General features: G+C 48.7%; 1 protein-coding gene across 5 annotated transcripts in view; it reads right to left on the reverse strand.

Moving 5' to 3' along the window:
- Positions 1 to 3,752: 3,752 nt before the first annotated feature.
- The window catches only part of RFX2 (regulatory factor X2), a 72,976-nt gene continuing 51,856 nt past the window's right edge, over positions 3,753 to 24,872 (reverse strand). For 4 of the 5 annotated variants that reach the window (XM_041416518.1, XM_041416508.1, XM_041416481.1 and 1 more), the window contains 12 exons: positions 18,918 to 19,099; positions 15,912 to 16,031; positions 14,134 to 14,249; positions 12,986 to 13,104; positions 12,606 to 12,718; positions 10,101 to 10,252; positions 9,011 to 9,108; positions 7,909 to 8,058; positions 6,271 to 6,479; positions 5,619 to 5,772; positions 4,087 to 4,129; positions 3,753 to 3,948 (listed from right to left, as the gene is read on the reverse strand). In XM_041416518.1, the coding sequence (XP_041272452.1) occupies positions 3,854 to 3,948; positions 4,087 to 4,129; positions 5,619 to 5,772; positions 6,271 to 6,479; positions 7,909 to 8,058; positions 9,011 to 9,108; positions 10,101 to 10,252; positions 12,606 to 12,718; positions 12,986 to 13,104; positions 14,134 to 14,249; positions 15,912 to 16,031; positions 18,918 to 19,099 (1,551 nt within the window). In that variant the 3' untranslated portion in view covers positions 3,753 to 3,853. The remainder of the gene's footprint in view (positions 3,949 to 4,086; positions 4,130 to 5,618; positions 5,773 to 6,270; positions 6,480 to 7,908; positions 8,059 to 9,010; positions 9,109 to 10,100; positions 10,253 to 12,605; positions 12,719 to 12,985; positions 13,105 to 14,133; positions 14,250 to 15,911; positions 16,032 to 18,917; positions 19,100 to 24,872) is intronic. The other variant, XM_041416498.1, reaches the window with a different exon arrangement.

Raw genomic sequence — 24,872 nt, forward strand, 5'->3', positions numbered from 1 at the left:
CTGGGACTGCTGATGCTGGGAGCCCTCCTGAGCCTCTCCTGCCCATCCAGGCAGGTCTGGCTGATGTTCCTGTGCCCTGGGGCCACACGGACAGGACGGGGCTGCACTGGCTCAAGGGAAGGTGCTGTTGCAGAGCAAATTATGGGAGAAGTTGCAAGGAAACAACAGAAGGTGGCTCTGGTTCCTGCTTTCAAATCCGTATTTTGTGTTGGTTTATTTTGATAACTTCATTTCCTGTCTCAAGTCTCAAGTCCCTGTCCCAGAGGCTTCCTAGATGTGGGGGCCTGTTGTGTGACACCGTGGGGACAATCCAGGAGTGCCAGAACATGAACCTGAAGCCATCCCAGCCAAGGGACACAAAGGGGACAAAGAGGAGATGAGTCCAGGGCTCATCCCACCTTCGTATCCCAGCAGCCACACACAGATTGGAGCTCTCCAGGATGTCCTGGCTGTGCCAGAGCAGCAGCACCCTCCAGCCTGGTGGCACTGCAGTGTCCCCTGCCCCTCGGGCTGTGCCACCCTGCCCAGCTGTGCAGGTAATGCTGGAGCTTGCAGAGGCCTGGAGAAGTTCAGTTGCTGAAAGCAACTTCTGGACCATTTTTGCTTGGTTTTGATGGACTTTGTCCTGTCAGGAGTCCCAAAGTCAGGGCTGGCAGTCACAGGTGGTGCAGAGAAGGGGAGAGATCCTTTCTCTCCCTCCTCTAGGCCTCCAAAGCCCAAATGATGCTCAACCACCCCAAACCCCCCAGCTCAGGGAAGATCCTTGTGCCAGACACTCCAAGATGTCCTGGCTGTCCCCAGACCAGCAGCTCCTCCCAGGCTGGTGGCACTGCAGTGTCCCCTGCCCCTTGGGTACTCCCTGGGCTGTGCCACCCTGCCCAGCTCCAGGGTTGCCTTTCTGGGATGAGCTGCAGGGACTGGCACTGTTCATCTGCTTCTGGAATGTTCTACCCCCCTGATTTCCCCAGGCTTGGTGGCACCTCCCCTTCTCCTGCCACCTCCTGGTGCTCTCTGATGCTTGGGAAGAGGTGGAAGACAAAATCCTGGGCTGCTTGGACTGAATCTGTGCAGGATTTGCCCGTCTGGGAGGGGTGATGGAGCCAGAGGCAGGCTGAGGATGGGGTGTAGGTGCTAACAGGAGGATTTGAGCTGTGTTTGCTTTGTGGTTAGAGGCAGATTTTTCTCAGGGTCACGAGGTGCTGCCCAGCTCCCCTGGGGGAAATAATCTCCTGCTTCCAGAGCTGAGATTCCCAAAGGAACAGGCTCTGTCTGGTGCAGCCAGACTGGGCTTAATCCAGAGGGAGAGTGAAGCAAAGGCACAGAGGCTGAACCTTCCCGAGGGGTCAGAGCAGGAATGACCCAGCCCTTGTCACATCCCTCCCATCCCCACTGCCCTCATCCTCTCAATTAGTCTGGAAGCTTAATTAGAAAATCCTCCTGCGGCCCTGTGCTCAGTCTGATCCCTCAGCTCTGCTCCCCTCTGGGTTATCTGACACACCAGCTGCTGCTCAGGGGGAATCTGCCTTCCTGCAGACCCCTGCCCTGAACTGCTTTAATCACCCTGGGCAGCTCCTGCATCCCCCCAGGCTGCTGCAGCATCTCCTGGCACCTCCCAGGGATCACAGAAGAAATGGGACCACGACACTCCTTGTGCAGGCCTGAGCACTGGATACACATTTATTGCTGTTCAGCTTTAGCTGGGAGTTGTGTGGAGGGGGTTTGGGTGCTGCAGCCTCCCCAGCGCTGCTGCAGAGCTCCAGAGCATCTCCTTTGCACGCTGCCTTCCTCAGAGGAAGGGCTGAACTTCCTGTGGCCCTCAGTGGGAGCAGGGCAGTAAAGATTTGGTTGCTCAGTTGTTTTTTTAGACTCTCTTATCTCATCAGCAGGATCCCAAGTGTGGACTCTGACCCAGGGAGTTTTCATGGCTATGTACATTTAAATCTGCCTCTCTCACTTCTCTCCTGCCACTTCCATGTGAGACATTTACAGACAAACACCACCCTGGCACAACAGTGGGGCAGAGGGAGGATGTGCCACTGCACACACTCTGATTTCACTTGCCATTAGGAGCTGTTTGAAAGTGCCACAGCTGCCTTAGTGCCACTGGGAATGAGAAAATCAGAGATTTGTGTAGAAGATACTCTGCTAGGCAAATGCACACCTGGAAAAGCTCACAGCAAACACTGCATCATGAGAAACCATAATAATAAAAACTATTTATGACACGGCCTTTATTCACAGAGAGATTTGCCCCAGGGCTTTGTTTTGCAGTTTAGCTTGATGACAGATCCCCCCCTCCTCTGCCCTGTAGCCCACAGCACCCCGGGGCAATCCATGGCAGCACAGACCCCACAGGACACGGGAAGGGGATAAACCCTGCAGAGCTGCCCCAGCTCAGCCCCACGGGAGCCACGCTGCAGGAAAAGGCAAAGGGACCCAGAGAGGGAAATGCCAGTGGGGTGCTGGGGGTCTGTGCCAGCTCCTCCCTACCTGGGATGGGCTGCTGGGCCAGTCTGAGCTAAGCTGGGCCAGTCTGAGCTGAGCTGGGTCAGTCTGAGCCGAGCTGGGCCAGTGAGCTGGCCCACCTGGAGCAGGGAATGGGAACAAGGCCCACCCTAAGGCACTGCGGTCACTCCCCCTCACCCCTGCTCCAGACCCTCCTTCAACCTCAGAGCAGGACATGGGGTGGGAATTTCACAAACCCCAGGATGTGGGAACCGTTCCTGTCTGCCTGGGCACCGTGGAGGATGGGGATTGCCATGGGATCATCATGGGATTGCCATGGGATCACCATAGGATTGCCATGGGATCATCACGGGATTGCCATGGGATCACCATGGGCTTGCCATGGGATCAGCACAGACAGGATTGCCACGGGATCTGGGATTGCCACGGGATCACCATAGGATTGCCATGGGATCATCACGGGATTGCCATGGGATCACCATGGGCTTGCCATGGGATCAGCACAGGATCGCCACAGGATTGCCACGGGATCACCACGGGATTGCCCCCAGGCAATGGTGGCACGTGGGACAATGGACACGCTCTGCCTCCAGCTGCCACTGCCTCGGAGTCCTTTGGTATCTTGAGTTGGCTGATGGCATCCCAGGAGCGTTGGGGTGAAGTGCCAGGCTGGGGAGCCATGGAAGCAGGTGGGAATGCTCATCCCATAGTCCCAGAGCACGCCTGTGTCCTGGGATGTGTCCTGTGTCGGGATGTGCAGCCTGGAGCCTCTCCCCAGGTGGGACAAGGGACACCAGCTGCCCTGTGCCCCCGGTGCAAGAGATTTGGCAAAGCCAGAGCCAGGACAGCTTGTCTGGAAAGGCTGCAGGAGAAGGGCCGGGTTATTTTTCCTTCTTCTTGGGCACTGATTGGTTCAAGTTTGTATCACAGTGAAGTCCAGACGTGGGGAAGGAACCCAGAGCACCTTCCCTGACAGAGAAAGCTGAAGTTTGTGCTTCAGCTGGAGAGCCAGGACAGCTCCTCCAGCCAGGCACATCCCACCTGCTGCTGACCACAGAGCCCCCCATCCCTTGGGAGCAGACTCTGGAGCTTCTCCCTCCCCTCTGGAGGGACACTGGCAGCCAAACCGGCTCAGCCCATCCTCAAACACAAGTAAACAGAAAGAGAAACTAAGAGGCACTATAATAACGCAGATCCGGGGGTGCCCGGGCTTGGCACGCCCTGCCTGGCTCCGGATGGATGGCTCGGTCCAGCCCCGGGTCAGATGTCAGATGTCCTGCAGGGAGTGGCCAGGTCCAAGCCGGGTCTCAGATGTCCTGCAGGAAGTGGCCAGGTCCAAGCCGGGTCTCAGATGTCCTGCAGGGAGTGGCCAGGTCCAAGCCGGGTCTCAGATGTCCTGCAGGGAGTGGCCGGGCTCGCTGCGCTCCCGTTTGACCAGCGGCTCCCCCGGGTCCCCCTCCGTGCCCAGCTCGCTGATGTCATCTGCAAAGGACAGGGCTCAGGGCAGGGCACCGGGAGCTGCCTGCCAGCACAGCAGCTGCAGGAGGCAGCAGGAGCATCCCCCCTCCCACGGCCATCCCACCCCGAGCAGCAGAGCTCCCCGGCAGGGAGGGGAGGTACCTTTGTCCAGCAGCGTCGGGGACAGGGATGTGAGGTCACCAAACTGAAAGAAAAAAGGAGTTATGGGGTCAGTGAGGCTTTGGGGAGCTGAGGTGCCAGACAATTTCAAGCACCCAAGAGAGACTGAGCATCGGTGCTGGTGGTGGAGAGCAGAAATCAAAACCAGCCACAGCTTTTGGGGGAAAAGCCTTTTGTTGCCATTTCAGCCTCTGGGCAAACAACACACACAACAATCCAGGGCAGGATTTAGCTCTGGAATGAAGGGACAATGAAAGAAAGGAAATTTTTCCATCTTCCAGGTGATGACCAAGTGCTGCTACAGGTAAAAGTGGTGCCTTTTCTCAGCCCTTTCCACCTCTCAGGCATTTCCCCTCTCCTGGCATTTCACCTCTCTGCAAAGCCTTTGCAGTGATGTCTGAGAGAGTTTGGGCAGCCAGACCGTGGTGCCAAGTGGAACCAGGGAGCTCCTTGGCTCTGGAGTTGTGGTGTCCCTCTCAATGAGGAGGTCTGAGACACCAAATTGCTGTGACAGCAATGCTGGAAAGTCATGGAAAGCTGGGCAGGAGCTGAGGAGAGTAGGAGAGTGGGAGGACACTTCATCCTTCTTTGCTGGGAAGAATCAGCCTCCTCCTGGAGACCAGGAATATTGCAAGGGTTTAATGAAGAAAAAGCCTGAGGGATGGGAGCCTCCCCCAGCTGGGCTTTGCTGTGAGCCAGTCTCTGCCTTTCCTGTTCCTTTCATATCACTGGAGGTGGAGGTTTTGCAGGGAATAGTGGGAACTCAGCACTGCAGCTGGAGCAGTGTGGGAGTGGGAGGGAAGGCAGAACCAACAGGCTTTGGTTTGCCTGGTTCCCTGCATGAGCTCTGTGAAAGATTCAAGGAGCAAATGGATCAGTTTTGAGCACGTGGGCTCAGTTTTAAATTCACTGTAATTTCAGCATTGCTGTCAGAGGTTCAGCTGGGGCTTTTAACTCTGTATTTCAGAGGGAAAAACTGGATGTGGCTTCAGCTAGGCAGGACAGGACCTGCCTGCAAGGCAGGCACCAGACTTACTGTGAGCAAAAAAAACCCCAAACCCTCACAAACAGCCCAAAGAACCCCATAATCCTCTTCTTCACCTCAAAAATGTAGGGAGTGGCTGACTGTGCATGTAATGCTGGAGCTTGCAGAGGCCTGGGGAAGTTCAGTTGCTGAAAGCAACTTCTGGACCATTTTTGCTTGGTTTTGATGGACTTTGTCCTGTCAGGAATCCCAAAGTCAGGGCTGGCAGTCACAGGTGGTGCAGAGAAGTGGGGAGATCCTTTCCCTCCCTCCTCCAGGCTTCCAAAGCCCAAATGATGCTCAACTACCCCCAAACCCCAAGCCCCCCAGCTCAGGGAAGATGCTCCAGGAGCTCTATCCTTGTGCCAAAACAACTCAATAAATAATTGTTGTAAAACAAGCCGAGGGCGCAGTGCGCTTTGTGAGCCAGCGGTGTCTTTTCAGGAGCTGCTTCTTTTGGGTTGGTTTGTAGGGAATGAAGGGTTCTCACCTCTCCCATGACAGCAATTGGGGTCTCCCCTGTTGCCTGGGCCACACGGTGCTCCACCAGGTAGAACATGTACTCGTCGTAGAGCAGGCGGATCAGGTGGAAGGAGCCAAAGCTGGCGGCGCTGCGCAGGGTGAGGTCCCGGATCACCATGGAGCTGGGAAGGGGCAGCAATCAGAAATTTGGGTTGAGTTTTACACCTGTGCTATGGCTGATGTGAGCCCTGGACCCTGGTGGTACTGTGGGATATAACACTGTCTCTGAGCCAAAAGTATCAAAACAATTTAAGAAATTATTTTATGGATTATCCTATCCCTGTCCTGAAAGGACACCAGAACCACAGTTAAGCAGAGTTTCATGGGAGTAAAGAACTTGGCCTTGGCTTTAAGAAATTTAGTTTATGGAGCATCTTATCCCCATCCTGAAAGGACACCAGAACCACAGTTAAGCAGAGTTTCATGGGAGTAAAGAACTTGGCCTTGGCTTTAAGAAATTTAGTTTATGGAGCATCTTATCCCCATCCTGAAAGGACACCAGAACCACAGTTAAGCAGAGTTTCATGGGAGTAAAGAACTTGGCCTTGGCTTTTCAAGGAGTTCTTCACATGCCCCAAGGCTGATGCAGAAATACCCCCAAAATGAGAAAGAAAATGTACCTGTAGAAAGACCACTTCAACAGGAACTGCCTGGCTGCCTTGGGGAAGCTGGGGCTGCCCTCGTGATGCTTCAGCACTTGAGTGACCACGTTGTCCAGCCAGCTGGCCCACTGGTCCAGAGAGCTCTGCTGCTGCAGAGTCAGCTTGAAATCCTGCTCCAGCTTCTGTACCATGCCCTCCTCACACTGGCACACCCATGAGGCCTGCTCCTGCTCAGGAGGAAGGGCTCACAGTTACTCATGCCCTGCTCCTGCTCAGGAGGAAGGGCTCACAGTTACTCAAGCCAGGCCTGCATGGTGTTGTATCCCAACCCAGGAATTAATTTCTAGCAGGCAAGGGCTGCAAACCAGCTCTGAATCATGGCCCCTCTGATCTGTCTGGACCACAATATTTTTAGAACTCCATAATTGTTGGAAGCACTTTATTCTTCATTGGAAAAGTGGTGAAGCATTGGAATGGGGTGCCCAGGGAAGTGGTGGAGTCAAAACCCCTGGAAGTGTTCAAAAAATGAGTGGATGTGGGGACACGATTTGGTGGGCATGGCAGGGTTCAGCTGAAGGTTGGACTGGATGGTCTTGGAGGTCTTTTCCAGCCTTAATGATCTGTGAATCTTACAGACACTCCTTTTCCAGGTGAGGTGGAAAATTCACCTGGGAAAGCAACACCAAACCCATCACCTTGTTCACAGAATCCCAGAATCACTGGGGTGGGAGAGACCTTCAAGCTCATCGAATCCAGCCCCCCCCCAACACCTCAACTAAACCCTGGCCCCCAGTGCCACATCCAGGCTTTGTTAAACACACCCAGGGATGGTGACTGCAGCACCTCCCCGGGCAGCCATTGCAGAACTTTACCACCCTTTCTGTGAAAAACTTTTTGCTAATATCCAACCTATATTTTTTTTCCTGATATCCAACCTAAATTTCCCTTGGCACAGCTTGAGGCTGTGTGCTCTGGTTCTGTCAGTGCTGCCTGGAGAAAGAGCCCAACCCCAGCTGAGCACAGGCACCTTTCAGGAGCTGTAGTGTAAGAATGTGCCCTCTGTTGACAGAATGACAAAACTATCCTTTGTCTCCTTAAAAAGGAAAAAAGCCCAGAAGTTTCTCTCCTCAATTAGTGAAAAAGACACCTCATAGGACTTGTGGGACTTCACCTCAAACTTAAAGACAGCCAATTAGACAGGAGCTAAAAAGTCCTGCCTTTTACTAGAAACAGAAGAGAACAAAGAAACTAATTGCTTTTGTGAGGTGTTTTACCAGGAGCAAGAACCTCTTCCACCTGGCTCTGTATAGAGTTTTTCTCTGTAAAGAGTCTTGTTATTTTGCCTTTTATTAAAATTCTTCTGTTTCCAACGCTACCACAGAAGCCATCCTACTGATTTTATGCCTTCTAAGGTAGCTGAGCTATCTTGGGTTTGGCATAGATCTCCAAAAGCTTATGAGACCTGGCTTGAGGAGACCCCAATATCACTGCAGAGAGTGATGAGGTCACCCCTGAGTCTCCTTTTCCCCAGGCTGAGCACGCCCAGCTCATCCAGCTGGGTTCCAGCCCTGGGGATTGACCAGTGGCTAGCAGCAGAGAGCCTGGCAGTGGAGCCCACCTGTGGGGCAGGTGAGGAGCAGGGGGTCTGGGGGTTACCTGCACGTTGGCGAAGTCCACGCGGTTGAGGTCGCTGAGCATCTGGTTGATCTGGGACGTGTTCTGCAGCACGGCGCGCGCCGCCTGCGCCAGGTGGTTCAGGGACGTGTACCTGCGCAGGGTCTGGGCAAAGGCACTCACCACCCCCACCTGCAACACAGCACAGGGGCTGCAGGGCGTGCTCTGCTGCCTGCCCAGCCCTGCACGCAGCAGCACTGCAGTCACCAGCCACGGAAGGGCTCAAAAAACGTGTGGAGGTGGCATTTGGGAACATGGTTTAGGGGTGGCCCGGGCAGTGCTGGGGTGGTGGTTGGACTCAAATCAGCTTAAAGGTTATTTCCAGCTTAATCCTTGTGCCAGGCACTTGGAACAACTCAGTCAACCCTTGGGCTCAGGTGGTTGTAAAACATGTTGAGGGCACAGGGTGGTTTGTGAACCAATGGTGTCTCTTTGGGTTGGGTTGTAGGGAATGAAGGATTCTGACCTCTCCCATTACATCTCCCTGGTTGCCCGGGCCACACAATGCTCCACCAGGTAGAACAGCAGTGGAAGGACCCAAACCTGAATAATTCTATGATTCCATTATTTATTCTCTTTAAGCTACCAGGTTTTCACACTCTGCCTCCAGCAGAGACCAGCATGGTGGGAAGAGGCAGCAAGAATCCTTGGCTTTAGGAGAGCAGGAGCCTTGGGGCAATGCCACTCACTCCTGTGCTTTCCAGGAAGACAGCCTCATTCCAGGGCAGAGATAACAGGGAATGGTCCTGGCCCAAAGGCTGCCAGAGCTCCAGGAGCATTTGGACAGCGCTGCCAGGGGTGCTCAGGGTGGGCTTGTTGGGGTGCAGGGACAGGGGTTTGTGATGATCCCTGTGGATCCCTTCCAGCTCAGGATATTCTGTGGCTTTATGATTTTCTCCCACAAAGCTTTATCTGCAATTTCAAGACACATGAAAAGCTCCATGGACAGAGCACCATCAGCTCCTGGTACAAAGGAACTGCCACCTGTCCTCCCACTCCTGGCTGATTTTGGTTCACAATTGCACTGTGCCAGGTGGCCAAACCCCAGCAGGGACTTCTGCAAGATGGGCCCATCTCTGCTCACCTTGGTCTGCACGACCTGGGGGGGGAATTCACTCATGGCATTCATCAGCCACCCTTCCAAGCTCTTGGCAAAGTTCCGGATTGCCTGGGTCAGCGTGCCTGCAAGGAAGGCTGCAAAGTCAGAAAGGCTGCTCTGTGGCATTTTTGGCTACCATTTTCTACCTTAGGACTACTGGGAAAGCCCAGCCTGTGGTCTGGTTAGCTGAGATGTCAACTCAGCATCAAGGAAATCAGCTGGCTTGATGCACCCAAATTATTCTTTGATGTTATTACTCAAACTCTTCTCATTATTCTCTTTCTTCTTCTTTTCCATTTTTTTATTCTTATTCTTGTCTTTACTCTTATTCTTATTCTCACTCTTACTCTTATTTTTATCTTATTCTTACTTACTCTTCTTATCCTTAATCCTTATTCTTATCCTTACTCTTATTCTTATCCTTACTCCTATTCTCATTCTTAGTCTTATTCTTTTCTTATTCTTATCCTTATACTTACTTTTATTCTTGTCTTACTCTTATCCTTATGACAATCTGACTTAATGAACTTAGAGGTCTTTTCCAACCTAAACATTTCTATGTTTTTTATTTTTCTTATTTTCTTTTGTCTTTTTCTTACTCATGGCCCTTCTGAGCATTTTTCAAGCATTGACATTTGCTCTTCAGAGACACCCTCGTGCCCCAGCTTGTGAGAGCCCTCAGAGGGATATTTGGGAATCTAAATCAGAGAGAAAACTCTCAACAGCCCTTTATTGATCTCCCAAAAAGTTGACCCCTAATTTCCAGGAGTGCACTCAGGGACAGGATGGTTCTGTGCAAACAAAGACCTCCAAGGAGCCACATCCCAAAAAGCTCCCATATCCAAACTCCTGGCCAAGATCAGAAGATGTGATATGCAACACACCAAATTTGAAAGGCAGGGGAATTCCCAGGGGGTACAAAACATCCCCCAGAGCAATGCTGCAGGAGGAGCACTGCTGTTGCCATGACATTTTAGCCAAGACAAACACCTCCAAGTGGGTTTGTACAGCGGAAATCTTTGTGGCAAGTGGTGGCCAGAGTGAGATCAGACTCAGGGGGGCTGTGGGTACTCACTGGGCACTGGCCTGAGCACGTCAGGGATGAGGATCTCCACCAGGGCCTGGTACAGGATGTGGTCACAGCTCCTCATCCACTTGAGGATGGGCTCGTACTTGCACAGGGTGATCAGTTTGTCCTTTGGGAGGGTCCCTTCGGCTTCCTCTTCACTGCAGGACGAGGAGGAAGGAGACACAGTTAGCAGCAGGTTTGCATTCAGTGCTTTTCCCCTTCCTCTGCATTTCTAACTCAAATTTTCAGCAGAACAAACCTTTTTTTTTGCCTTGCAAAAGGTAATGTTTGACTGCTAGTACAGGTCTTGTCTCTGCCGCACCTCCCTGTCCTTGGGCCCAGAGCTGGGAGCAATTTTCCCTCAAATCCACACTCCTGGTGCTTGGCCTGCCTTCCCCTCTTCCCTTTTTAACTTCACAGCCTCTCACACCCCCTGTTCCCGTGGGAGCTGAGCTCCAGCATAGCCATCTCAGCCAGCAAAGGCTCAGCTGGCTCCTCCTTACAGCCCCAGCTGCTCCCAAACCTTCCCAGCCCTCTCCTCTCTCCTCTGCTCTCACCCTCCTGAGCCACAGCACTGGGGACAAAACTTTGCAGCCACTCTAGGGGCAGATGAACAGATATTGAGAAGTTTTCAAGGTGTTTAACCCCTCCAAATGATGAATATTTTCAGAAGGAAGGAGACTGAATGGATGAGAACAGAACATATTGTCTGTAACTGACTGAGGTCAACCCAGCTTCCCTTATTTTCACTTTGTAGATGTATAAATGCACAAGATATTTGTTACACAGCAATAAGGAAGAGTTGAAACCTGAATTCAGTGTCAGGGCATCACAGCAGAGCTGCTCACTCACACATTATGCTGGGAATTGGGAATTTGGAAGGGTCTTTCCCCATCGAAAGGGTCTTTTTGCCCATCAAAATCATTAAAGCCAAGCCTTGGACATGCTCTAAAGGAAACTTTGAGCCTGCAGAATTTTAGTGGTGAACTCCATGGGCATAAAAAATCCCACATGGAGAAACAGGTCAGGAAATCTGCTGTGAAGTGCATCCATGTTCTGTATCTTCTCATGCTTGGGGTTTGTATTTATACTGATATATTGAGAAGGGGAGGGAGTGTGTTATTTACCTCTCTGGGTTAGTGCAGAGGTGTGAGAGCCCTGCACAAAAGCTGCCTCCAGTTTCCCCTTTGTATCTAGAAACAGCTCCTGGGGTGTTGCAATCTGCCTGGGAGCTGTTCCCTCAAAAAAAAAGAGATTTTAAACCAAGCAAACGCAGCGGCAGTGACTCCTTGCAGGAAAATATCCCCTGGGCAACATCTACAGGGCCATATTCTACTGATTTTTGAGGGATTTTTCCTTATTACTCAATGTTTTACCATTTTTCTTCTGAATAGAAAACCTTCATCTTTATAGCCTCAGTAAGAGTGGACAGATTTGTGATAGAAATTTTAAGAAGAAACCTTCACTTTTTAAATTTTCTCTGTTTTCACTTATTTCCATTCCCCTGGCAGCAGCTCCCAATGCATAAAGGATGAGGAAGAGGCACAGCAATGAGCCAGGCAGGAGTGAAAAGATTAAAGCAGCTTTGTTTGCAATGATCTGCCTCAAAACACGAGGCACTGACAGGTCTGGGCAGCCAGGCAAGGCAGAGAGTCAGTCTGGATATCCCTAAAACCTCAGAGTCCCTAAAATCTGAGCAGGGAATCATCACTGGGAAAAGCAGGAGGTGCAAGGGACATGGATGTCCAGCCTCAGGATGAGAGAAATCAGCCCCAAGTCACCCCAGGGGAGGTTTAGATTGGATATGGGGAAAATTTCTTCACTGAAAGAGTGGTCAGGCATTGGAACAGGCTGTGGTGGAGTCACCATCCCTGGAAGTGTCCAAAAAAGGTGTGGATGTGGCACCTGGGGACGTGGCTGAGTGGTGACCAGGGCAGTGCTGGGTTGATGGATGGACTCAGAGAATTCCCAGAATTCCCAGGTTGGAAGAGACCTTAAAGATCATTGAGTCCAACCCAGCCCCAACACCTCAAGACTGATGATCCTGGAGGCTTTTCCAACCTCAGTGACCCCACAATTCTCTAATCAGAGCAGACCCTTCCCCAGAGCTCTGAACTTTGCATTACAATATTAAACACTTCCAATGCTTTTTGTCACAGCTCTGCAGGGCAGAAAATACTCCCAAATTCTCCAAAGCACTCATTTATGCTGATTTTCTGCTGGTTTATTTTCAGATGCCAGCAGGTGTTTTGTAACAGCAAGTACACAATCCTATAGCTTGCTTTTCTTTTTATTTGCTCTGTCTAGAAAATGCAATGACTGAACATCTCAGACAGGATTTTCTCCCCACAATAAGTTTCACTTGAAGGGCACAGATTTGTACCTGTAAGATCATCCACCTAAAATCTTGGCACTGAAGAAAAATAGGCTTTAGGCTCACAAAAACTAAAAAAACCTGCATCTTAAGAAGAGATCATCTGCAAGAAGTGGAGCAGGGAAGCAGGGGAGTACCTGGAGGGCAGAGCAGTGGGGCCATCACTGGGGGCTGCCTTGGGACTCCAGAAGGATTGCCACAGCTTCTCGATGTAGTGGAACTGGAGGTGCATCACGACATCCAAAGTGGCCTGGCAGCAAAGAACACCCCGGGGTGAGCACTCAGCTGGAGGGCTGCCACCCACAGTCAATCATTTACATGAAAAACAACAGAATGGGCACTGTAGTAGTGACCATCTTAACATAAAACAGGTCACACAGTGGAAAAAAAAATCAATATTTGAGTTGTAATTCCTGGCAAATTAAATATTCCCAGCTTTGCCTAAGAGCTGGTCACTTGAGTGATATTAAAATAAATCAATTACAAATAATCCCCGAAGAACATTGCACACAATCACCTCACAGTGCCTCCTGTAGAGAACCTGCAGAGTTTTCACGTCGTTCAAGGTGAAACCTTCTTGTAAGAGGACATTACCAAGATCAGGGGCTGGGAACTCAGGAAAGACGTGGGTTACATCTGGGAACAGAAATTGGAAGAGATGGTGAGGGTTAGGAAAGCTCAGAGTACAGGTGAGCACAAGGTGCTGCTGTCACTGGAGGCTCTTTCATGTTCCAGCTGGGATGAGAGAGGAAAAATGAGATAATTTACTCCTTTCCCTGATTTGTTATACTGAGAAAAAACAAATAACCACAGCTCAGGGGGTTCAGTGGGGAAAGGAAAATGGTTCCTTTCTGTTTGTAATAAAAGAAATAAGAAAACATGATCCTCACCTACCATCCTTCAGAATTTCCCTGAACCTGGCAATGTATCTCTGGTATTTAAGGAGTACAATGGGAATAGAACTGGGCAGCAGAGGTGTCAGGAGCTGGGATTGGTGATGGAGACACAGACCCAGGACCAGCAAACCCAGAGGCTCTGCTCCACAAGGAGAAGGTCAATATGGATCATCTCCACCCACATCCCCACTGCAGCCTTTGCAAGGAAGGGAATTGCTTCCCCTCCTGCCCAGGACCTCCACTCTTCCATGGAATTTAAAGAAACCAGATGGATTAAAAAAATAGTTTGAGGGACGAAACAGACCCATGGGCTTGAGGAAAAAACCCTTCTGGGGAGACAGGAGTCAGCAGATAAACTTAGCAAGTGTGACACTACAAAAACACATCCTATATATATAAAATATAGACATCTGAAAAAACAAAAAAATTTAATATATATACATACACATACATATACATTAAAAATATATATAATATATAAAAATTATAGCTAATAATGTAGATGATATATACTACGATAGATATAACTTTTATAAAACATAAAGATTAATATTATATATATATAATAAAAATCTACAGGTTTGGTTTTGTTTTTTGTGGGTTTTTTTGGTTTTTTGCTTTTTGGGTTTTTTTTTTTGGTTTTGTATTTTTTTTTTTAGTTTAAGATTTTTTAGGGAAGCCCAAGAGTCAGGACTTGCTGGATAAAACCTTCCCCTTAAAGCCCAAATCCCTGATGTGGAACAATTGATCACCAAAGGAGTGTCCTCACCTATGAACTGCTGGTGGTGCTGGCACTGGGCAGCCACTGACTGCTCGGGTGTGGTGTGGGGGGTGCTGTTGGAGGCACTCTCTGCCATCCCATCCATCTTCTGGGCTGCTCTGTACCTAAAGTCCATCAGAATTAGGATGGATTAGGATCCACACAGACAGGAGCAAACACCACTATGTTATTTAGAACACACATCTGGGAGTTCATGGAGTGGTTGATACACTCAAGGCAAACGTGGTGAGTAAGGGCTGATCATTTATATTGTGGAATCAGATGGAGGGGAAATGAGAAGCTCCTTTTGAAAAGCTTCCCCAAGACAGAATTAAAGGGGCTAAGAAGTTTGGTGACACCAAAAAATCAAAACAGAGAAGCAGAGCTGCAGTGGGCTCCAGGGCAGACTCTGGCTCAAGCACTGACTTTTGCATTTACTCTCTGTTTGGGAGCTGAAGAAATACATTCTGCTCCTTCTGCATTTCAGCAACAACCAGAAGTGCCCATGTTTGCAGGAGACAATTCCAAATCCCTCTCCACACTGGGTTTTATCTTTAAAATCACTCAGGCACAAGGCTAAGTATTTAACTTGCACTTTTGCACAGAAAAACACCCAAAACCCCCAAATCCACCCAAACACAGCATAAGCCCCCAGGTCCTTCACATTGATTTGGCACCAACATCTGCATAACTGAGATCCTAAACCATTTTGGCTACAGGGAAGCTGTGAAAGGTAGCACACAGGGTGGAACATGCCACTGGCAAGGGGAATAGGCAGATAAATCCCATGGAATGGATTTCCAGAAGAGTTTGGGTTAGAAAAGTCCTTTAAAGCCATCTGCTTCAACCCCTGCAGTGAGCAGGGACATCTTCCTCCAAAAGAGTGCTCCAAGTCTCATCCAACTTGGACTTGAATATTTCCAGGGATGGGGCAATACCTGGGATGGGTTTTGGACCCTTCCACTGCTTGGCTCTGGTTATTCAGCAACCTTTTCTGACCCAGAGATGGGGCAACTGAGAGGTGTTTTAACAACTTCTATTCCCTTTTCAGTCTCGTGAATGGTGAGACAATACAGATGTTGTAATTCACACCATCACAATCAGAAATTAACTATTTCCTAATTACAGTATACTGTAAGTGTTTCTTGGCCTATCAGCCTTTGCCACACCATGCTGTAAATGCCTCAAAGCCAATCATCTAAAATTACCCCTCGAGGGTCCTACTACAATGCATCTTTCATTGTTCTATTTCTCCAAAGTGTCTAATCTTATTTACAAAACCATCCTCTGAAACTTGTTTCCAGTTCCATTTCTCTCAGCAATGTCTGTCCCATTCCATGGCATTTCTAAATCAGCATTTCTTATCTCAAGCTTTGCACACAGATGCACACTGTGTGAGCCTTCTGTCAGACTCTGAGAATTGTCTACAAATCCATTTCCCACATTTTTCTTGAACAGAAAAATCTTCTTCGATGGTTTTGTTTATCCACTGCTGTGTACAGTGAAGTATCCAAGGTACTACCCCCAACATTGTCACTGTAACAAGTGACAGTACCTTGTATACTTCAATGTATATAACAATCAATGTATATAAACTTACTTTGTAAAGTTTTTTCAGCTAAGGTGTAAAACTCTATATTTTAAACAAGCTGTTTAACTACACTCTGCTCTATCATCTAATTTGATTTGTCAAATCTCTCCGTTTTTTCACCTGGTTTGAACTTCCCAAGTGGAGCCAAATCCCAGAGATCTGCTGAGTGTTTTGGGCAGGGCCTGGGGGCACCTACCTTTGCTTCTGGTGGATGGGCTGCTGCCTCATGGCCATGTACTGCGTGTCCTCCTGCAGGCGGTTCAGCGGCGACTCCGGCTTCAGGCGGATCCCGTAGTAGTGATATTTGGAATTTCCCCTGGAAATATCAACTTAGTCACTGAAAGGGCATTGTGGCCCTGGCTGCTTGGACAACACAGCCCACTTCGTGCAGCACACGGCTGCCAAGCACTGTTTGAGTGGCTGAAGGGATGGACTTGGTGCCTCAGGTTTAGCTTTTCTATTTTTCAGGTTCTGTGCTGCTTTAGTGTGTGGGTCATGGGTCCATATCAGGGCATGGTGAGCTCTCTGCACAGAGCAGGGAGACAAAACAATTCCTGCTCCAGCTGGGGACCAAGGACAAATGATCCAAATCTCAGGCCCAAGAGCAGTGACTTGGTGCCTCAGGTTCAGCTTTTCTATTTTTCAGGTTCTGTGCTGCTTTAGGGCGTGGGTCTGGGTTCACATCAGGGCATGGTGAGCTCTCTGCACAGAGCAGGGAGACAAAACAATTCCTGCTCCAGCTGGGGACCAAGGACAAATGATCCAAATCTCAGGCCCAAGAGCAGAAACAACGTGGGTTGAAGAGAGAAAAACAAGCAGGATGGGACTGCATGGGCGGGGGCTGGAATTGGACAATGAACTCCCATGTGCAGATGGAGCAGAATTTATAAAAGTGAGAGACCCCGTGAGTGGTCGTGCCTTTTGTGACCATTTTGGTTCATCATGTGTGTAGCCCTGGCTGGGCTCTTGTACTGCCCAAGCTGCATCCATTGAGGCCTCTTTATAAATCCCTACTTTATTCTTTAACTCTGTCTATTCTCTGTTCTAGGTCAGCCTTCACAAGGCATCAAACATAATGAAATGCCATCATCCCCTAGAAAATTTAAACCCACGTGTGGCCAAGTGCAGTGGCACACACACCTAAACCTGGTCAGGTTTGCTCCAAGCAGCCCATGGTGACTGGGGAAGGAGGAGGGAAGTGCTACAATAAAAAATATTATTAAACAGAGTGACTGAAAGACCACAGGAGACATTTTGCTATTTGATGAGGGTTTAGGGATTTGTTTTTTCCATACAAACAAGCGTCCATCTTTATCTAGACTTGGATAAAACTGACTGAATGGCCCACTATAAAAAGAAAAATGTCTTTCTGTTGCCAGCACTACTGCAGCAGCAACACCAGGCTTTGATGTGGTTTTGTCCTTGGAGCTGCTCATTTTTGTAGGTTTTGTAAAAAATGAAAGCTTTCTCCAAGCACAGGGAGCTGGAATTCTTTCTCCTTTGCTGCTGTGGTGCTCCTGAGGAGGGTGTGATCCCACCAGATTAGAGAGACATGAGTCAGCTGAAGTTTTTCCACCAAACTGGAATTTTTTGGTCCCAGGGGAGCTTGGACAGTTGTGCAGCCATGGACACGTGGTGACAGTGTGTCCAACTTGGCTTCAGCCCATTTGTCACCATAAACTGGTGAACGGAATGCTCAGAAGAAGAGACCAAGCCAGGGAAGCACCAACAGCATCTCCAGAGCACAGAGTAGGGAGGATTAAATTCCTTTGCTGTGTCATTAAAACTGGGACTGGAGGCACCTTAAATCCAAGGATGCTTCCCATTGGAAAATTTGAGAAATGTAAGAGAGGAGTATTTATCAAATTGGGTGCTTTCTAGGGGGAATTTGCTCTTTTCAAGGTCCCAGTTGAATTGTTGGGTCTTTGTCACTGCACCAAAGGATTTTACACACAGCCCATGTTCAGCCCTGTCCTAAGTGATTTAAGTGCATGCAAATTAAATAACAGCTGCCTTTATAACCTAAAATTACAATGAGTAAGAAAATAATGCGGGTCAGCTCTTTCCATAGTAATTGAGGTTCACTGTACCCTTCCCAGCCTGCACATTTCAAATTTTCCGGGCTTTTTTTTTTTTTTTTTTTTTTTCCCTCACTTGTTTATTCTTTAATCATTGATGGGATTAAAGAATTTCTCTCCTCCAAAGAAATCACTGCAGAGCTCTTGCATTTGACTCAATCTAGAGAAATCCAATGCTCCCCTGCTCTTCCTACAACTGCTACCTCCACATTCCAGCTGTGGAATGCCCTGGTCACATCTGGTTTTGTTCTCTTTTAAGAGCCCAGATATTTAAGCTTGAATTTTTTTTTTAAGATATTCAACAACCAGAGCAATGACTGTTTTACAGGCAATATATTACCCACTTTTTAGGTATTATAAGCTGGGATAAAGTTCACGCTCAGCTGTGCAGAATGGATCATCCCTTGAAGGACATGTCTGGAATTATAGTTTATTTTCTCATGTTACACTTTTCTTGTAAAATCTTACAGATCTTTGACAGTTTAGAAGAAAAAACCCTCTGCAAGATTCAGCCTGATGCTTTGGGCATTTCAGAAATAAGCAATTTAGTAAGTTTACACCTTGTCTGCATCCAAGCTGTGGGCACAGGGTCTGTCTTGGGGGATCTTGTCATGGGGGCACAGGGAGGAACTGCTTCAGTGACCCAGATTTTTGGGCTCTGCAGTGGAAATTGTGAGGATGAGTGACCTCATCTTTGTCAGACAATGCAGAATTCCAGAATATCCTGATTAGAAGAGACCAGAGTGATCAGTGGGGCCCTGTACAGACACCCCAATGATCCCACTCTGGGAGTGCTGTCCAAATGCTCCTGGAGCTCTGGCAGCCTTGGGACCATTCCCTGGAGAGCCTGGGCAATGCCCAGCACCCTTGGGAGGAGGAACCTTTCCCTGAGCTCCATCCCAACCCCCTGACACATCTCCCTGGGGTAATGGCATCCTCATGAGTTGAGAACCACTTTAAATTCACACAAAACCCATTTTCCCACCGGGTCGAGGTCGGGTGCTCCCGTAGATCCCAAAAGAGAAACACCTGAACCTCCTAAAGATCCTCAGCAGCTTCTGAGCACACCAGAGATGCTGCAGGAGGGTTGCTTTTTGTTTCTTGAACTGCAGATTGCCACCAACCTGGTGCCCAGGCGCCGAGTCCTCAGCCCCATGAAGACGGAGCGGATGAGCTTCCCGAAGGAGGCGGCGTTGACGGGGTCCAGTTTGTGCTCCTGGCAGTGCCTCAGGTAATGGTTGTACAGGGAGCTCCGGGGCAGGCTCACACCTTCTGCTGTCTCGTAGTTATCCAGCAGCCACTGCAGCTTCAGGCAGGGAAAAAATAAACAACATGCAAGTCTAAAGAGGGATGGGATGGCAGGCGGGGTCGGCGTTTAAACGTCCGGATGGAGAAGTTCAAGAGAAATGAATAATTAATTTGTATGGGTTAATTCACGTAATTTGTAATTTATATAACTTTATGGTAGTTTATAGGATGGTAAAAGCCAGTTTATAAGATGGAAAAACCCCCAGCAAAAACAAAACAAGTCAGATTTTTAATTTAAACACAATCTTGCTGCCACCTCAGTGTCCACCTCGGGTTCGGATGAATTCCTGCAGAGCTAAAATAAAGCTGTAAAAATTCACATTTTTCAAGGAAAAGAGATCTTGAGATACTGCCTAAGAGAAATAAATTTTAGGGGAAGCAAATTGATGCAAAGTCTTTATTAATTGGAAGATTGGCATGTCTGCAACTGCTCCCTTAACAATAAAATTAATGGTTGCCAAAGCAACCTTCAAAATCTGAGGAAATCCATCTACTTTGCAAAATTTACCGTCTGAACTTCTGACATGGCTGTTGATTAAAATTTGCAATTAATATAAATTATTTATAGCGAGATAGTCTGAAAGGGCAGGTCCAGCACACGATGCCAGCACAGGAATTCAAATGCAAAGCCCCCAATCTCCTTTAGTTGAATAAATGACTTCAGCATCAATAAAATGAGTGTGGTAATAATTGAATTTTGGAAGGAACTGGATGCGCACATGGACTAATATCAACAGGGTGGGTAAGAGCCCTTTCACTGTCATGGGGAATGTCTGGGATGAACATTTTGCAGGCTCCCTTCTCCCTCCAGATCTCCATCCCTGCACCAGAACCAGCTGCATTCCCACTAGAACAGGGCAAAGCAGATTTGGGTTGTGGAAGCCAAACAGCATCTCCATACAACTGAGAGTCCAAGCAATTATGGGAACTGAGCATGGATTTAGCCTAGACACCAGTGGGATTTGCCAAAGCCCATGGATCTGCACCCAAACCCTCTCCACTGCCACCATCCCTCTCTCTTCTCTCATTTCCTCTTGGTGACACTCCAAGGTCCCAGCGCACCACGAGGCTGGAGTTTTACATCAATAATTCTCTGAAAGACAGCCTGAGCTGTGTGATGACATCTCTGGCACCTCTCTCCACTGACCTGTTCCTGTGTCCCACCCTGCTCTCACACAGAGCCCTGCAGTCCCCCCAGTGTGTGCTCTGGGGGTCTCCTTCTCACATCACATTAAACTGCTGCTGCACCAAGTCTGCTGCATCGAAAACTGTAACTAAAACTATTCCATTCAGCCTGGAGAGGAGAAGGCTCCAGGGAGAGCTCAGAGCCCCTTGCAGGGCCTGAAGGGGCTCCAGGAGAGCTGCAGAGGGACTGGGGACAATGCCTGGAGGGACAGGACACAGGGAATGGCTGCCACTGCCAGAGGGCAGGGCTGGATGGGATCTTGGGCAGGAATTGTTCCCTGGCAGGGAGGGCAGGCCCTGGCACAGGGTGCCCAGAGCAGCTGTGGCTGCCCCTGGATCCCTGGCAGTGCCCAAGGCCAGGCTGGACAGGGCTGGGAGCAGCCTGGGATGGTGGGAGGTGTCCCTGCCATGGCAGGGGTGGCACTGGGTGGGCTTTGGGGTCCCTTCCAACCCAACCATCTCATGATTTGTCAGCTGGAGCTGATCCAAATCCAACCACAAATTCCCATGGCTGCACCCATCAGCTCTGGTGGCCTTTGGAGCTGGCAGGAAGAAAAACCTCCTGGCCACTTGTCCCTCTGTCCTGCTTTTCAGGAGCCTCTTCTCCTCCTCCTGCCTTCCCCCAGCTCCAGTCCACCCAGGGCACTCTCTGAGGTGATCCCTTCTCCAAACCCCAAGAGAAGTTTGTTAATTCCAAGAGATGCTTTGTTAATGATCCATAATGACCCTTCCTGCTCCCACCTGCAGCACAGACACCCCTGGAAGCCCCAAAAAGTCTTTCTGTGGCCCTGGGCCTCCCCCAGCCATTCAGCTCCCTCTAACAAAAGTGGACCCCATTGGTTTTGCCATAAAACACCAGCAGGAATTCAGATTTTTAAGTTGACCACATCCATGTTAATTTTGGCCCATCCCCTATGTTTAAGAGATTATTGCTTAAGATCCTTTCAAATTTTTTAAACCAGGTATTTTATTTATCCTATGGAAGATACTGGATGTGCATCAGCTATTTATCCCCTAAATCTTAATCCTTAAGCCTTAAAAAAAATATAAAAGTTGTGTATTACTATGGAAAATCCAGATACAGATAAACCCTCTCATTTAAATTTGATCCTGGGCATTTTTATTCTAATCTCTGATATTTCTAGAAAATTCCCTTCATCTCCCAGCTTCCTTTTCCTGCAAATGTCTTTTTATATTCCCTCAAACACAGCAGAGTTTTACAATATGAACTCCCACTATTGAATTAGAAATTTATTATGAAGAACACAAAAGAGCTTGAAAGAGAGATCTGTCAGAATATAAATAATTTTCCAAATGTGATTTTTGTTCTTCCTGCACAACTAATAACACATTGGGCACTTAAAATGAGAAAATTAAAAGCTCTTTCCATTTGAATCTCTTCTTCTGTTTGCTTTCTGAATTTTGCTCAGTTGTGACAATCAGATATTCCCCAGTTTATTGCTGTTTATGCCACGATCAGGTTCAATAAAATCAATCTACAGCCATATGCTGCTGTGGTTGTTATTGGCACTACAGGGGAACATTTAATTTTCATTTCTAACTTAACTTTATTTCTATCTGACTGTTTGAAAAAAAAAAAAAAAACACTGGCAAAAACCTTATCCTGGTTCGATCCAAGAGTGGAAAAAGACACTCATGGGGCTGGCTGAGAAAATAAAAACCTTTTTTTTTTTGGAAGGTGCAGGTTTGGAGACGTTTTCTTGTGGTCACTTCTATGAAATATAAAACAGAAACCATTTGTGGGTCACATTTAAGGTGTTTTTAGCTGGGACCACAAGCAGCAGGCTCCTAAATTTCCACTCAGTCGAGCTCAGGGTTAGGACAGAGTCATTCACTCACAGGAAAGAGTTTCAGTGGGGTTATTTGGTGGTTTTTGGTATTTTATTTTGCAGACAATGAGGAAAAATTACATTTTCTCCCTACTCCTACTCGTGCTGTGGATACCCCACAGCCACAAGGCCTCAACTCCTCCAACTTCAGGCTCTTGTGTACAAAAACTGCAAAAAATTATTTTTTTCTGATTTCTTTGCATCATCTAAAAGCTCATAACTGGCAAAGAAATAATCCCAATCCCAAAGAAATAATCCCAGAGATAATGCCACTGTCAGCTGCAGTCACACTGACATGGTTTCATCAGAACCATCCTGTGCCACTGGGGCTCAGCAGGAGCTTCACTCCCCACTGCATCTTTCAAATGCACTTAAATAACCTCCCAGGGAGGTCTGGAAGCCAAATTCAGTTATCAAGCTCCATTTCATATTGATTTCAGTTAAATTATGTGAAAAATTCCCTCTGGAATGAGACACCTTTAATTGTCCTCTTTTTTTTTTTTTTAAACCCCAAAGATTTCTGGCATGAACCACCTGGTGATGGTAACAAAATAAACCTCATCATCCCAAGAATTTGCACATTTCCAAAAAGCCAAATTTAAAACAAGACACAGAAGAAAATGAAGAACTCTGCAACCTTAAAACTCAGAGCAATTAAGTCACAACTAAGTGCAATTAAAGGCATCTCCCCATTTCCTCTTGCTTTTGTCAAGCTGGAATTTGCTTTCAGCCATGACAAATTGCAGTCACCTGCTCCTCCAGCAGGAGCCTGCCAGTCCTGTGTGCCAGCCATGGGGAATTTGGGATGGGTAAAGCTCTCCCTGCTGTTGTGGTTCTGTTCCTTGCCATGAAGAGCTGAGAGCTGGAACATCCTGCAGAGCAGAACCCCTTTGTACTACAGCAGAGCTGGGTTCAGCACTGGGGGTTACTGGGATGTCCTACACCTGCACTGGGAGCCAGCTCTGGCCACCTGCAGTCTCCAGGTGGTGGCTGCTCCATCCCTGGAGCATCCAAGGTTGGGAGGACAGAGCTCTGAGCATCCAAGATTGGGGAAGACAGAGCTCTGAGCATCCAAGATTGGGTTGGACAGAGCTCTGAGCATCCAAGGCTGGGTAGGACAGAGCTTTGAGCATCCAAGATTGGGGAGGACAGAGCTCTGAGCATCCAAGATTGGGTTGGACAGAGCTCTGAGCATCCAAGGCTGGGTAGGACAGAGCTCTGAGCATTCAAGGCTGGGTAAGACAGAGCTCTGAGCATCCAAGGCTGGGTAGGACAGAGCTCTGAGCATCCTGGAGGATTCAAGGCTGGGTTGGACAAAGCTCTGAGCATCCTGGAGGATCCAAGGCTGAGTTGGACAGAGCTCTGAGCACCCTGCTCTGGTGGAAGGTGTCCCTGCCCATGGCAGGAGGTTGGAATTAAATGAGAATGAGCTTTAAGGTCCTTTCCAAGCCAAACCATCCTGGTCCAGCTCCTGCTCACATCAGGGTGCCCTTCCATGGGCTCAGGTCCCTCACTGCAGCCCAGTGCCTCACTCAGAGGAGTCCTCAAAGAACCTCCCCATGTAGAGGCTGCAGAGCCTCCCTGGGCAATGGCACTGCAGCTCCTCCAGCTCTGGAACTGCCTGATCTGCTTCCCCAGTGTGCTGTGCCCCCTTCAGGCACTGCTCATCCCCCTTTTTATTCCCACATGTCCCCAGACACCTCCCTGAGCAGGGACACTGGGGACAGCAAAGACCTGTAGGGTTCCTCAGCCCAGGACCTGCACCTTGTGCCTGGAGCTGCACCTTCAGAGGGACCATCTGGGGGTGGATGTGTCACTCATGCTCAGGAAGGAGTTTGTTTGTGCCCACACATGCTCAAGAAGGAGTTTCTCTGCTCCAGAATTTGTAAGAGCACTTACACCTTAGGCCAGACTATGAATCACAACCTAGACCAGAAGTTCTGCACTTCTAACCCTGCAAGACCAGGGTGGGGAAGATGTGATCAGGGGCTGGATGAGGCCCCCACTCCCATCCTGCATTGCTTGTGGTCAGTGAAATCTCTTTTCTACCTTTTGCTCTCTTTCCTCTGCCCTTTTCCTGATTTTTTTCCAAACCTTGTCCTCGATGAACAGGAAAAATCCTGCAGAGCAACACAATCCTTGTGCAGCACTTGAGGAGTGTGAACCTGGGGTGGGAGGGATGCTCAAAACAGGAACTGCCTGATCTTGCAGGTTTGTGTTTCCCCAGCTACAACCAGAAACCTTCACTCTCCACCAGCTGAAATAAAGTTTGAGCTCCCCAAGGAGCCCTGGCCTGGAGCTTGAAATCAGAATCAAGAATCAGACTGGTTTAAAACTCCTTTTGTTGTCTCAGGATATTTATCTAGAGTGAAGAAGCCAAAGATTTTTACTTTTTGCCTTAAGAATGACAACAAACCAGGCCCCAAACCCAGAAAAAACCTGTTAGAGTAGAGAAACACCACTTTGTGCATGGGATTTATGGGTGCAGGACATGCTTGAGCTTCCTCCAAACACAGGGAAAACAAAGTCCAGGGACCCCAACATGACCTGGATCAACCCAAATCTCACCCAAGCATGTGCTCATCCCTCAGTGTTCCTGCATGGGAGCCACAAACCAGGATGCAAAGGCCCAGCAGAACAGTGGGAATATCACACAAAGCAGGGAAATCGTTGGCAGAGTGAGAGAGAGGCCCAGCACATGGATTCAGCACAGCATTGTGACAGGAATGGGCTTCC

Source organism: Onychostruthus taczanowskii, unplaced genomic scaffold, assembly GCF_017590055.1.
Source record: "Onychostruthus taczanowskii isolate IOZ18803 unplaced genomic scaffold, ASM1759005v1 scaffold106, whole genome shotgun sequence".
Classification (NCBI taxonomy): domain Eukaryota; kingdom Metazoa; phylum Chordata; class Aves; order Passeriformes; family Passeridae; genus Onychostruthus; species Onychostruthus taczanowskii.